Source organism: Chlorocebus sabaeus, chromosome 1 (assembly GCF_047675955.1).
Source record: "Chlorocebus sabaeus isolate Y175 chromosome 1, mChlSab1.0.hap1, whole genome shotgun sequence".
NCBI lineage: Eukaryota > Metazoa > Chordata > Mammalia > Primates > Cercopithecidae > Chlorocebus > Chlorocebus sabaeus.
Genome location: NC_132904.1, coordinates 99687376 through 99702091, shown reverse-complemented (window position 1 = coordinate 99702091; position 14716 = coordinate 99687376). Strand labels below are relative to the sequence as shown.

The window sequence follows — 14716 nt, the reverse complement described above, 5'->3', positions numbered from 1 at the left end:
AACACTTAAACAGCCCAGGCATAGCTCATGGATTCCTTCTTTTATTAACCTCTTGTTCCAATTGGAAGGTATCTCTATTCTGAGTTTGTATAGAGTGCATTTAATTTGCACTGTCTTCATGCCATAAACCTAGAATTGCAAGTCTTAGAAGTTACACAATTTGGTATTTAAGCTATCTCTTCAGACAGTACTTTCTACAAAATACCAAACAGAAATATCTGCTATTTGTAATTAAGCAAAATTATTAACTTATGACATGCATAGTTATTCTCCTGGGTCTCTGCTGGATAATGAAATTAGCTACAGTCTTAGAAATGTTGCTTCTCAGAACAGCACAGAGAAAAAAGTAGCACATACTCAATGTGTACTACTAATGTCACTAGCCAGAGAGTACACAAAGCACACATAATGCCAAATATTTTCCTTTATAAATACATGGTAATTAACAGTGTTATCCTTTAGGTAGTGTTTGCTTTTTCATATTTCAAATAACTCTTTTTTTAAGGTCAAAATAATTGACAGTTTTTTTAACGATAAAAATGGCTGATTTCATTAAGTAAATATTTATATTAATTTTGTTCCAAAATACCTTGAGAAAAAAATTATGCTAAAGTTTTGCAGTATAAAAATTATTATATGTACATTTTCTGATGTATTACTTACCAGGCCAGGTACTCACTAATTTGATTTCTATCACAGATTGGCTGTTTCTAGAATTTCTTACAAAGGAATCATATTGTATACAGTCTTTTGTGTCTGGCTGTTTTCACTTAAGTGTGAACATTTCTAAGATTTATCAAGTTTTGATTTCTCTTAGCTAAAAATCTGAAAGTGGGACTGCTGGCTGATGTACTAAGATATGTTTAACTTTATGAGACTGTGCCAAACTTTTGAAAAGTAACTGTAGCATTTTTCATTTCCTCCAGCAATTATAAAGAGTTCCAGATGCTCCACCCCACCTTGCCACACTAGACTGAGGTATTTTCAGTCTTTTTATTTCACCCATTCTAGTGGATATGTAGAAGCATATCACTGGGACTTTAGCTTACATTTACTCGATGATAATGAAATTAACATCTTTTCATGTGTTTACTGGTCCTTTATAGATCTTCTTTCATAAATGGTCTGCTCTAATCTTTCGTTCATTGTTAAACTGGAGTTTTGTTTTACTATTATTGAGTTGTAGTACTTTTTTAAAATTCTGAATAGAAGTTCTTTATCAAATACATGTTTTGTAAATATTTTCTCCCAGTCTGTGACTTGCCTTTTCATTTCAGAACTTATTTCATTTATTTCATTTCAAAGAGCAGAAGTTTTCATTTTGATGAAATCCAGCTTATGAATTTTCTTTTTCTATTTTGATATCACATCTAACAAGTCTTCACCTCACCTAAGGTCATAAAGATGTTCTCCTGTGTTTTCTTCTAAGTTTTATAATTTAATGTTCTAATCTTAGATCCATCATCCATACTGTATAAATTTTTGTGAAAGTTAAAAGGGAAAGGTTCTGGGCTTTTTCTCTCTCTACTTGGACATCTAAATATCCAGCAACATTTTTTAAAAAGACTATCTTTCCCCATTTAATTGGCATTTTTGTGTAAAATCAACTGACCACATTCCAATGATCTCTATGCCTACACTAATATCACATTGCCTTATGATTACTGAAAAGTCATTCTTGAAATCCTAAGTCCCACAACTTCGTTATTTTTAAGATTGTTCATGCCATTTATTTTTTAATTGAGATATATATATTAGTCTGATGAATATTAAAGTTAATTTTCATAAAAGAGGCATTAGACTAGTCCCTATTTGACAAGGTAACAGTCACCAACATGGAGATGAAGAAACATATTTGAGGCATAGTCAGGAAAGTAAAATTGACAGAATTTAATGACTCATTACATTAATGGATAAGGTAACAAAAGTCTCAGTACAATGTGATTTTTAAGTTCTGTCTTAAATAATTAGTGTATATTATAGTACCATAACCTGAGGAAAGAAATACAGGAAATAAAACTCGTAAGTTCAGTTTTGAACCTGTTTCAAATTGTAATGCCCAAGAGACTTCCAAAAAGACATGTTTAACAGGTAAAACTGAATTTTTTTTTTGTTTGTTTGAGAGTCTTGCTCTGTTACCCAGGCTGGAGAGCAGTGGCATGATTTCAACTCATTGAAACCTCTGCCTCTTAAACTCAAGCAATCCTCCTACCTCAGCCTCCTCAGTAGCTGGGACTACAGGCACATGCTACCACATTTGGCTAATTTTTAATTTTTTTGTAGATATAAGGTCTCACTATATTGCCCAGGCAGGTCTCAAACTCATGGGCTCAAGCGATCTTCCCACTCGGCCTCCCAAAGAGCTAGGATTACAGGCGTGAGCAACCATGCCCTGCCAGTAATTGAGTAAGTCAGAAGCTAATAAAAGGAGTTAGGATAAAGAATAAAAAAGATGAATTTGAAAACAGTTACATGTAGTTGGTAGTAAGAGCAATAAAATGAACAAGAGCATCCTGAAAGAGCATGCAGACATAAAATACTGGGGCAAGGAAGGAACTCAGAGAAATCTCCTTTGAAAGAGTTCAACAAAACAAAGGCAACAGTTCAAAAAATATATACTCAAAATACAAAACATCATGAAAGTACTGAAAGAAGAAAAACATTCCATAAATCTTGAGAAAATTAAAAGCAAGGAAAACTCTCAAAGCCTGAAGGAGAGAATTCTAAGAAAAATAAAAGGAAATACCAACCTAACTGGGAGAGTATAAGAAATAAAATCAGTTACAGACAGATCCATGCCAATTTAAAATATAAAAAGAGTCTACATAAGTTGCATATGGTCAACTGAATGCACTGAGTAATCATTCTAAACAATGTGGGAAAATACCATGCCCTTCCACAAAAGCTTAAGTACATAACATCAGTCTGACTCAGTATGAAAAAGCAATGTTTTTTTAAATCCACCTAAGTGAAAATGTTATTTTTCACTGACAGTCAGTCATAAATGCTCTCCCTATTGTTTTCACTTTTGTGATCACTCCAAACATTACCTGCATTGACACTGTGATCATTTGAAGGGCAGCATCTGCTTCATCTTGCTTAGTTTTAAGTAATACACTTTGTTCTCCAGCTTTTCTGTTCAGTTCATCCACAAGAGCTTTAGCTTCATTTAGTTTAGATACACCAGCCTACATCAATAAAATATTGATTGGTAATATTTTTAAAAAAGAATTTTACACACACACAGTAAATAAAGCCCTATAGAAAAGAATCAAGCAAACATGTTAAGTGTGTATATACAAAACAGTAGCAAGTAGACTTAGATTTTTTCTTATTGCTAATTATAACAATTTATTTCATATGATACTCATTAAGATGTAGTAAACGATCCCACAGAGGTTTTAAAGAAAAACAAATTTTAAAGCATCACAGAGAATGGTTCAACAATTGCAAATCAGCTAACATAATATATCACATCAGCACAAAAAGGACAAAAACCAGATAATCATCAAAATAGTCACAGAAAACACATTTGATAAAATTCAACATACCTTCAAGGCAAGAACTCTCAAAAAATTAGGCATTGGAAGAACATACCTCAACATAATAAAGGTCAAAAATGACAAACCCTCTGCTCACATCACACTGAATGGGGAAAAGCTGGAAGCCTCTTCTAAGAACTGAACAAGACTAGGATGCCCACTTTCACCACTCCTATTCAATAGAGTACCAGAAGTCCAAGCCACAGCAATCAGGCAAGACAAAGAAATAAAAGACATCCAAACTGAAAAAGAGGAAGTCAAATTGTCCCTCTTTATAGATTAGCATGATTTCACATCTAGAAAACCCTAAAGATTCCACCAAAAAACTCTTAGAAGTAATAAGCAAATTCAGTAAAGCTGCAGGATACAAAATCAACACAGAAAAATCAGTAATGTTTCTAGACTTCAATAACGAACTCACTGAAAAAGAAATTTAGAAGGCAATCCTATTTACAGCAGCTACAAAAAAAAAATAAAATAAAATAATACCTAGGAATAAAGTTAACCAAGGAGATGAAAGACCTCTACAAGGCAAACTATATAGCACACGGATGAAAGAAATTGAAGATACCAAAAAAAAAAAAAAAAAAAAAGGGAAAGATATCTCATGCTCATGGATCAGAAGTATTAACATTGTTGTGGCTGGGTGCAATGGCTCATGCCTGTAATCCCAACACTTTGGGAAGCTGAGGTGGGTGGATCACTTGAGGTCAGGAGTTGCAGACCAGCCTGGCCAACATAATGAAACCCCATTTCTACTGAAAATAAAAAATTAGCCGGACAGGGTGGCAGCTGCCTGTATCCCCACTACTCAGGAGGCTGAGGCACAAGAATCGCTTCAACCCAGGAGTTGGAGGCTGCAGTGAGCTGAGATTGCACTATTACACTCCAGCCTGGGCAACAGAGCAAGACTCCAACTCAAAAAAAAAAAAAAAAAAAAGAAGAAGTATTAGTATTGTTAAAATGGCCATACTACTCAAAGCGATCTACTGATTCAATGTAATACTTATGAAAATACTAATTACATTCTTCACAGAAATTTAAAAAAAAAAAATCCAAAAATTTGTTTGGAACCATAAAAGAGCCTGAATAGCCAAAGCAATCCTGAGCAAAAAGAACAAAGCTAGAGGCATCGCACTACCTGACTCCAAAATATACTACAAAGCTACAGTAACCAAAACAGCATGGTATTGATATAAAACAGACACACAGACCAATGGAACAGAATAAAGAACCCAGAAATAAATTCATGTATTTATAGTCCACTGATTTTCAACAAAGGAATGAGAAAATATATTAGCAAAAGGACACCCTATTCATTAAATGGTGGTGGGAAAATTGGATATCCATATGCAAAAGAATGAAACTAGACCTCCCTCTGTCATCATACACAAAAATCAATTCAAAATGGATTAAAGACTTAAACAAAAGACCTGGAACTATAAACTTGTAGAATAAAACATTGAGGAAATGCTCCAGGACATTGGTTTAGGCAAAGATTTTATGGTTAAGATCTCAAAAGCGTAGGCAACAAAATTGAAAATAGAAAAATGAGACTATATTAAAGTAAAAAGTTTCTTCACAGCAAAGGAAACATTTAACAGAATGAAGAAAAAACCTGTTAAATGGGAGAAAATATTTGCAAACTGTTCATTTGACAAGAGGCTTAACATGTAGAATATACAAGAAATTCAAACAACTGAACAACAACAACAAAGAATTCCATTAAAAAGTAGGCAAAGGATCTGAATAGATTTTTTTTAAAAAAGACACATAAATGGCCAACAGGTATATGAAAAATTGTTCAACATCACTAATCACCTTTTGATCATTACACATTCTTGCATGAATCAAAATATCACATGTACCCCATAAATATCAATAAAATTATCAATATCTATAAAATTTTAAAAAATAAATCCGTAAGACTTGAAAAAAAGCATCACAGAAAAGCTAAACAGATAAATACATATTTGATAGTTTAAACACTGAACTTAATAAAAAATACTTTTTACCATTACATTAGATGGGAGAGAAAATAGGAAGAAAGGAATAACTCACTAAACCTTTTCTAATTTCAGTCTCACTGACTGGGAAAAAGGACTCGAGTCACTCTTTTTTATACTAGACATGACCTGATTTTGTCTATCTAATATTCACTTTTCTTGTAAGAGACTGCCTCACAGATGGTTATGGTGGGCTGTCATTCACTTGCCTTACCTGCATTTTGGGTGGGCATTTGACCCTGGCCTGGCCATTGATGGTACCCCATCCTACTGTTCAAACAACAGAATAATGAACCCAGGAATGTATATGAAAAAAAAATTCTTTATCTTCTATCGTGTTTTTGTCACCTAACAAATCAGAAGATTTGGGGAAAGAGTAATGGCAAAAAAGGAATCTAACTAATATTTATTGAGCACCCAACATAAAGTACAGGTAATAAGCTAGGTTATTTCCATATGAATTTTATCTAATATACTCACATACAACTACCATTGATCCAATTAAGCTGCAAAACAGTAAGTTAAAGTAATTTATCCGAAGTACCATAGAGAACTAAATCAGGAAATCAATCCTCCCAAAAGCCTGTATAGTTAGTACCTTAATATAAATGAAAGCCAATCATTAGAAATGATAAAGATAATTATGTCAATTAAGATGGAGCCTACTTTATTATCCTAACAAAGGGAAACTAGAACTTCAGAGAGGAAATGTTCTCTAACAACTTCAGAGGCTGACATTCTAATGTCACATTTAAGTTAAAGCTCTATAATTAGATAAATACGGAAAGAAAACTGTTCAGAATGTACTAAGTGACATGGATGAAAACATTACTTTATAAAATATAATTTTAATTTTAAAGGTTATTATAAAGTATAATCTTGGATATTATGTTTTAATTAATAACAGGGTTTTCTTTTTTATTATTATTTTATTTTACTTTGTCGTAAGTTATTGGGGTACAGGTAGTATTTGGTTACATAAGTTCTTTAGTGGTGAATTGTGATATACTGATGCACCCATCACCAGAGCAGTATACACTGCACCATATTTGTTGCCTTTTATCCCTCCCCACCCCATTCTTTCCCCCAAGTCCCCAAAGTCCATTGTATCATTCTTATGCCGAGTAACAGTTTTCTTAATTTCTAAAAATGTTTTCATGTGAAAGAGACTCTTAAAGAGAGTACCATAAGCTATCAAAAACCCATAAATGCCAACCAGTGAAGACAAGAAATAACCATTGAATTAAAAAAAATACAAATCATTACTAAAACCTAGAGGGCAATATAGGTACGAAAGTGAGACTGTTTTCCAAGGCTTTTAATACAGTACATTTATTAATACCAGATATATGCCACCCGCAACATAACATTGCGATTTACAAAACTCTTGTTTCCTATATATAGATAACATAATTCAAGATTACCAATACTATACCTGCAAATGACTTTGTCTTTTTAATAATTCCTTTTTCTTGCTGCTACTAATGGCAGAATACACATGTAAAAAGGTCATATATCGGCTTGGTGTAGCACCATATGCTTTACAAGATTCATGGATTAACAAAAATGATTTTAGAAAATCAGGATCAACTAGAAAAAAATAGAAAATAATAATAACTTATTATATGCATGACTCATTAAAAATAAGAGAAAATATCCTAATGATAGTTATTTCATACAAGACACTTCCATGCTATATAATTATGAATATGAGATAGCATCTTTGCTTAAAGATGCACAAAAGACAACTATTCACAGCTCCCATCTTCTTAGGAATTTTGAATTCTCTAGTTTTAGTAGCATCTATTCATCTACTGTTATATATTTCCCCTGAACATCTTTATTGTTGCAAGAAAAATAAATCTACATGTTGTCATAATATATAAATTAATTGGGACTATATAACACATGTACAGTAATCCAAAAGTGAGCTAAATACAATCTGCTGAACAGAAAAGCAATATACAAAACACCTATCCACTCCCATTTGATACAGGGAGAAACAAGACTTCAAATGCCAAAAAGTTAAGAGTAAGTTCACATTAGATTCAATATATCCATGATCAAACACATTATATTCCTCTCACTGACACAATTTGCATCTGTATTCCCAGCCCCCGTGAATGAAATCAATTTGTAATGAATATTCCAAGACAGAACCCCAAGAAACATCCTTGACTCTTCTTGTGTGCCACAACCATTACGTAATCATCAAGTCTCATTGAGATTACCTCCTAATATCCACCAAGTCCATTCCTTCCTCCATTCTTATTACCTCTTCTTTGGTTTAGGCCTTCATCTTGTCTCTCTTAGATTACTACAACAAACTTCTAAAATGATGTAATTGATTTTGGTTTCTCCTATTACAAATCTATTTTCTAATAACTGAAGAAAGGGATATATAAAGATATTTCCGGCTGGGCATGGTGGCTCACGCCCGTAATCCCAGCACTTTGGGAGGAAGAGGCGGGCGGATCACGAGGTCAGAAGATCGAGACCATCCTGGCTAACACGGTGAAGCCCCGTCTCTACTAAAAATACATTAAACAATTAGCCGAGCGTGGTGGCGGGTGGCTGAGGTCCCAGCTACTCGGGAGGCTGAGGAGGGAGAATGGTGTGAACCCGGGAGGCGGAGCTTGCGGTGAGCGGAGATTGTGCCACTGCACTCCAGCCTGGGGTAAAGAGGAAGACTCCGTCTCAAAAAAAAAAAAAAGACATTTCTGTTTCTAAAACAAAACTCTGATTAAATCTCCTTTTAAATCTCTCAATTATGACCTATCACCTGCAAGTTAGAATCCAAACTCCTTAGCATAATGCAGAACGCTCTTCATTACCTGACCATGCCAACCTTTTCCTCACTCTTCATCTAGTACTTATTTATACATCTTATGTTTCAGCCCTTTAGGCTGTTTATAGTTTCATAAAATGCCTGTCTCACTTCTCCAAACCTTTCCCATGCTACTCACTCTAACCAGAATGACGTTCTCAAACTGCCTGTCTGGACAATGTTTATTTCCTATGATATCTGCTAGTCTAAAGTTTTACTTTCTAATGTATGACTATGAGCTACTAAGTGATCTCTAATATCCAGCCCAGTACATAGTATAAAACGAGTTCAATAAATATTTGATTATTAGATGGTTAAGTAAATAAATAAGTGAATAAGCTATGGTATAAAAATAAAGACCACAATCAAAATCGATTTGAAGTAAGAGAAAATAATGAGAATATTATAGTTAAGAAAAGATTAAGTCCATACTCAAAGAATGTCATAAAACTTTTTCATATATACGTTACAGAGTTCTGTGCCATATGTAAGTGATAAGCAAATATGAAAAGTTTAGGGGGCTTGCCAAAGACCCTAAACAATTTAAGTAGGTCCTTCAAATCACTCAGGTAAGAAAAATAATTTTTAAATTTGTTGAACTCACACAGTAGATATTCTGTTGGATTCTATGTTAAATGACATAACCTTAATTTAAAAATAAAAAGGGCTTCAAAATTTTGTTTGCATCAGAAGAAATCTAATTTTGCTACATTTAGCATTATTTAAATTTATAATCATGAATCTTTAATGAACCTGTAACATTAAAAAAGGCAATTATTTCATAAATAAAAACCAGATCAAACTGATTTCATCAAAACACTACCTGAATTTTTTTTCTTTTCTTCTTTTCGTTTTTTGTCATTGTATTTTTCTTCACCACCTGTTTCACTGAGTAACATTTCAGGTATCTAAAACATAAAAAGCAAATCACTATGAAAAAGTTTAAGTTCCATATCAGAAGTTAAAAACCTTTAACACAAAAAAAGTCAGTATTGATTGTACTTTTAGGATTCATTCCAAACTAAGAGAAAAAAAAAATACAGAAATATTTAGAAGAAATGATTTCCTAAACATCATTTTGACACATATCAACCATTAATTGATTGAAATTAATGGCACATTGGGAAAAGCTCACTTGAAACGGTGAGACTATATGAAATGAAGGAAATTACAATTTGGATTAAATTAGAAAATAATCACAATGCCATTTAAAAACATACAGTAATAAAAATATTTTATTTGGCATAAAACTAGTAAAATGCCTTCATGGCATAGTGAGGTAGCAAGGATTCTTAGCTTTTTCAAATAAAAACTAAAAGTAAATAAAAATAATTTTATAATCAATAATTTCATAACTGATCATTCTAAAAATATATTCTTACTATGACTGGAATTTCGCCATTATTATAAATAAGCAAATACAGTTTCATAGCAGATATCATCATCATGAAAGATAACCTTATAAGAATGCTACTTTAGAATATACAAAAGACAGTTTAGATTCCCGAAAAAAATTAAAGTAACATTTTGAAATTTTAAATTAAGCCAAATAGCTTGAATTTCTTTCACCTGATAGAGCTGACATTACCAGCAAGAGGAAACACAAGTGATGCCGCTAATTAGGTCGAAAAATCACTTTTTAAATTTCTCAGACTGAAAAAAAAATGTAAGCCAAAAGAATGTACCATAATTCTTGCGACAGAGTATGCCTTCACTGATTTCTGACAAAACACTTAAACCTATATGAGAATATTTTAAACTTATATTTTTAAATCAACATTAATCTGTTTCTTTGGGAACTCATTTTCTTTAAAATGGTCTATCCTCAAACAATATCCTGCATTAGCAAAGTCTGCCTGCCTGATTTGCCTCGTTCCTTCCCTTGAAGTAAAAATGGTACTTTTTAAAGAGTTGAATGGGCATAGTAAGCCTATTAATTTGCTTTATTTTCATCTATTACATATTCTCATATATTTCATATATTAACATATTCATAACATAATATATAACACATATTAACATTTTCATACATTAACATATCCAAAACGGATGGATCCTATCAACCCCTTCAAACTAACTTTCAATTGCTTCTAGTTGTTTATTAAATAAGATTCAAAGTCATGGCACTTAAACGCTTTCCCTCCTTATCTGTCCCCGATATTTCCCACTACAATGTACCACATACACTGTGCAGCAGCCACATGAACTCTCTATTTCCAGGCACACCGTGCAATATCATGTCCTTGAACCACTGGGCCTGCAAGTCAGGCAGTGTCCTCTTGCACTTCATAACTACTCCAAAACCATCCTCACTAAGCTCCCTAAATTTAGTTTTCATATTATCAGGCTAGAGTAACCACTAACCCTCCTTGCTGCAGGCATCTACCAGTCCAATCATTTCTTCATTCCACAAATAATTTTAGCTCTTGACTCACTTTCACTCTTTCCAATACAATCCTTGTCTTACCTTCTTAATTATTTCCAATTTCAATATCCATTATAGATAATCACTCTAATATCCTCACCTCTCAATTCCTTGAGCACCTCTTCTCCTCTTAACCACCACACTTTTGTCAGCCACTCACCTACACAGTCAAATCCTGAGATTTTGTAATTATCACTAAGTGAAACCCTTCCATAATCTCACTTTCAAACATCCCATTCTTCTATCACTACACTTTTGTCTTCCCAGCTTACTCCCTCCCAGTATCAAAATCCTGAAACTCCACTGAAACCTACTATCTATGGATTTGACCACCTCTTCACTGTCTTCGACTATCTTCCTATCCTAATTTACCACCTTACCAACTTAAATCCCATGACAAATCAAAATAATTATATTCTTATAAAGATTCTCAACTCTCTTGCCTTCAATTGTTTTGTCATACTCAAGTAGCAAAGTCCCAATTCTGGTCAAATCTAAGTCACCACCTACTCAAGTTGTGCACCCATGAGTGCACCTATGGCTTGAGAAAAAAAAAAACACATACATTGTTTGGCCTCTATTGAACTCCATGATCACTAACCTCAAGTGAATCCTATCATACTCCATTCTCCTAATCCTTTCCCTCTTTCATTCTCCCAAACTACTATTTTGCATGTCTTCTTGTGTCTCTTTAAGCCTCCAAAACCTCCTCCCTCATTCTTTCCCTCAGCGGATAATCTTCCTATTTCGCTAAGAAAATAGAAACAATTAGAAAAGAGTCTCCCAAACTTTCCAGTACCACACCTGCCCACCTACCCAGATCTATCCCCTACTATTCTGCTTTCTTTCCTGTTATCGCAAATGATTCCTCCATTCTCATAGGAAAGGCCAATCCTTAATTCTTCCATTTGTACACTAGATCCATTTGTTGCGCACTTACTCAATGATATTATTCTAGCAATTTTTCCCTGTTTTGCGTCACATAATTTTTGCTTCCCTATTAAGTCATTCTCAACAGCATATTAACATGTTATACTGTGTCCCATCTTTAAAAAAATAAAAAATAAAAATACAGGCCCAGCATTGACATGCTATCTTCTTTTGGTTTCTAAAATACAATGTTTGTCTGGTTTTCTTATTTCCCTAGCAGCTTCTTCTCAGTTTCCATTGGTTCTTCCTCTTCATCTCCCCAGTTTCTTAATGTTGAAGTGTCCCAGGGTTCAGTCTTGGATCGCTGCTCTCTTTTGTTTATTCTCACTCCCTTGGTGATATCATTCATTCTTATAGCTTTAAATACCACCTGCACTCTGATAATTCCTCAAATTTTTTTCTGTATGCCTGACCCCAGAGCTCCAGGCTTATATATCCAAATGCCTTCTCAGACTTATAACTTCAGTGTCTGGTATCTCATATTCAACACATCTAAAACTCAAGGCCTCATAGTCTCTTCTGAATATGTTCTTCTCCCAGTCTCCTCTGTCTCAAATGATGGTCATTTCATCCTTCTAGTTGCTCCAGCCAAAATATTCAGAAGTATCATTGACTCCTCACTTTCTATTACACCTGATTACAATCTGTCAGCAAATCCTGTTGTTTCTACTGCAAAACATATCCAGAATACAACCACTTCTCACCACCTTACCACTTCATCCTTAGCCCAACCTATCCTCTTCTCTCTGGATTACTGCAATCATTTGTAACTGCTCCATCCATTGCCCTCTATAGTCTACTTTCAACACAGAAACTACAGTAATCCCATTAAAAAATGAGTCAGAATATTTCTGTTTGAAAGCATCCAAAAGTAAGTTAGTTCTCAGGAAAAGCTGAAATCTTATACACTGTAGTAGCTTACAAAGCCCCACCCTAACTGGTTTCCTCTTAGTTCTCTGACATCATCTTCAGCAACTCTCCCCTCAATCACTCTGCTCCAGGTGAAGTGGTCTCTTACTGATCCTCAAAAACATCAGACAAGATCTCTACCCAGCATCTTCACCTAGAAAGCTTTCTCCGCAGATATACCTGAGAAGAACGTAAACACCATGAGGGTAGGGATCTCTATCTGGTTTTTTTTCCTCTGCTATGTCCTCAACATATATAGAACAGTCGCACATACTAAGCACACAATAATGACTTCTTAATGAATGCCTCTTAATCATGTGGCCTCCTCAAGCTAAAATATCTTTCAGTAACTAAAATATTACCTCATCTGTAAACCATGTCTTTTATCTCAAATTACACTCCTTACTCTGAATCATGACAGGCATTTAACTATACTTCTCTTATAGAAAAATAAAGAAATTAGTGATTAAGGATATAAATATCATTTAAAGAAACAATGTTGAAAATTATTACTTATTCAAATGAAGTAAAATAAGAGGCTTCCAGTTAAGATAGTGTTATGAGTTCACACTTTAACTCATCCTCCTCCAAACACATAGCATAGCGATGATATTAAGGATTTAAAAATTCTTTAATTGTTAAATACTTGCTATGATTTTTTTTTTAATCTAGGACAGCCTATAATAGGTTAGTTAATTAAAGTCATAACATTTTAAAGTATAGTTGTCTCTGTGGTTCTTAATTAAGAACATGATCCTCAATCTAAAATTCTATATTCAACTAAATTATGATGCAAGAGTAAGAAGAAAATAGAGACATTTCCAAACATAAGAGATGTTCGGTGCCATAATTAAGATGATGTTATAACCAATACCAAAGAGAAGCTGTGAAAATCAACAACTTCAAAAATAAAATGTGCTTTTAAAATTTTTAATATTTGTTAAACTTACTTTCTTCATACTGCTATCAGACCAACCTTCCATCCACAACACCTGGCATTTCTTATGCAAAGCTGGATTACTCTCACAGTTTATCATGAAGTTTGAATTTGCAGAATCCATTATCAAGACAATATGCAAGTTTTGCTGAATTCCTAAGAAATATATAAAAAATTACATTCATGGAAAATTACAAGAATAATAATAGAATCAGGCAATCTATATGTGGTCCGGGTTAAAGAGATCAAAATTTTCTCAAATGAAATAGTAGGAGCTGTTTTTAAAAATGAGCACAATATAAAACAATATTATGGTATGATTTTCATTTTAGTTAAAAGAACACTTATAAATTTGTAAATGTGCATGTTAAGAAAAAAGACTCGGAAAAATGTCCATGAAAAATGTAAGTGTCATAATGTCTGGGTGGTGTGATTATTGCCTCATTTTTCACTTATTTCAATTTTGGATTTCTACACTGCATATAAAACTGTTTCTATATGAATGAAAGGCTAGTCTTTTAAAACTATGAAGTCTGGCACAATCTAAATAGTTCAATAGTTCTTTAAGACAGGAGGTACTAAAGCGGCAATAATTTCACCACATGAAACGAAGGAGGCAAGGTAAATATTCCAAAGAACATTACCATACTTTCCTCATTCCTGTTTGCTAAAATTTTGCTAAGGTATGGATATGGTTTGGCTCTATGTCCCTACCCCAATCTCATTTTGTAGCTCCCATAATCCCCACATGTTGTGGGAGGAACCTGGTGGGAGATGCCTGAATCATGGAGGGGGGCAGGTCTTTCCCATGCTGTTCTCATGATAGTGAATGGCTCTCCTGAGACCTCGTGGTTTTAAAAACGGGAGTTTCTCTGCACAAGCCCTCTCTTTGCTTGCTGCCATCCATGTAAGATATGACTTGCTCCTCCTTGCCTTCCACCGTGATTGTGAGGCCTCACCAGCCATGTAGAACTGTGCGTCCAATAAACCTCTTTCTTTTGTAAATTGCCCAGTGTCAGGTAAGTCTTTATTAGTAGTGTAAAAACAGACTAATACGGGTGTTTTTATTATAGGCTAGCCTATCAGTAGTTATGTGTTACTTTCTAAAAACTCCAGAAAAAAGAAAAAGGTATAAATTAT

At 33.8% G+C, this 14716-nt stretch overlaps 1 protein-coding gene across 3 annotated transcripts in view; it reads right to left on the bottom strand.

The window, feature by feature from the left end:
• The window catches only part of DYNC2H1 (dynein cytoplasmic 2 heavy chain 1), a 370568-nt gene that overhangs the window by 266019 nt on the left and 89833 nt on the right, over positions 1 to 14716 (bottom strand). For all 3 annotated transcript variants that reach the window (XM_073020665.1, XM_073020669.1, XM_008020676.3), the window contains 4 exons: positions 13590 to 13732; positions 9199 to 9283; positions 6984 to 7138; positions 3051 to 3188 (listed from right to left, as the gene is read on the bottom strand). In XM_073020665.1, coding sequence (XP_072876766.1) covers positions 3051 to 3188; positions 6984 to 7138; positions 9199 to 9283; positions 13590 to 13732 — 521 coding nt within the window. The remainder of the gene's footprint in view (positions 1 to 3050; positions 3189 to 6983; positions 7139 to 9198; positions 9284 to 13589; positions 13733 to 14716) is intronic.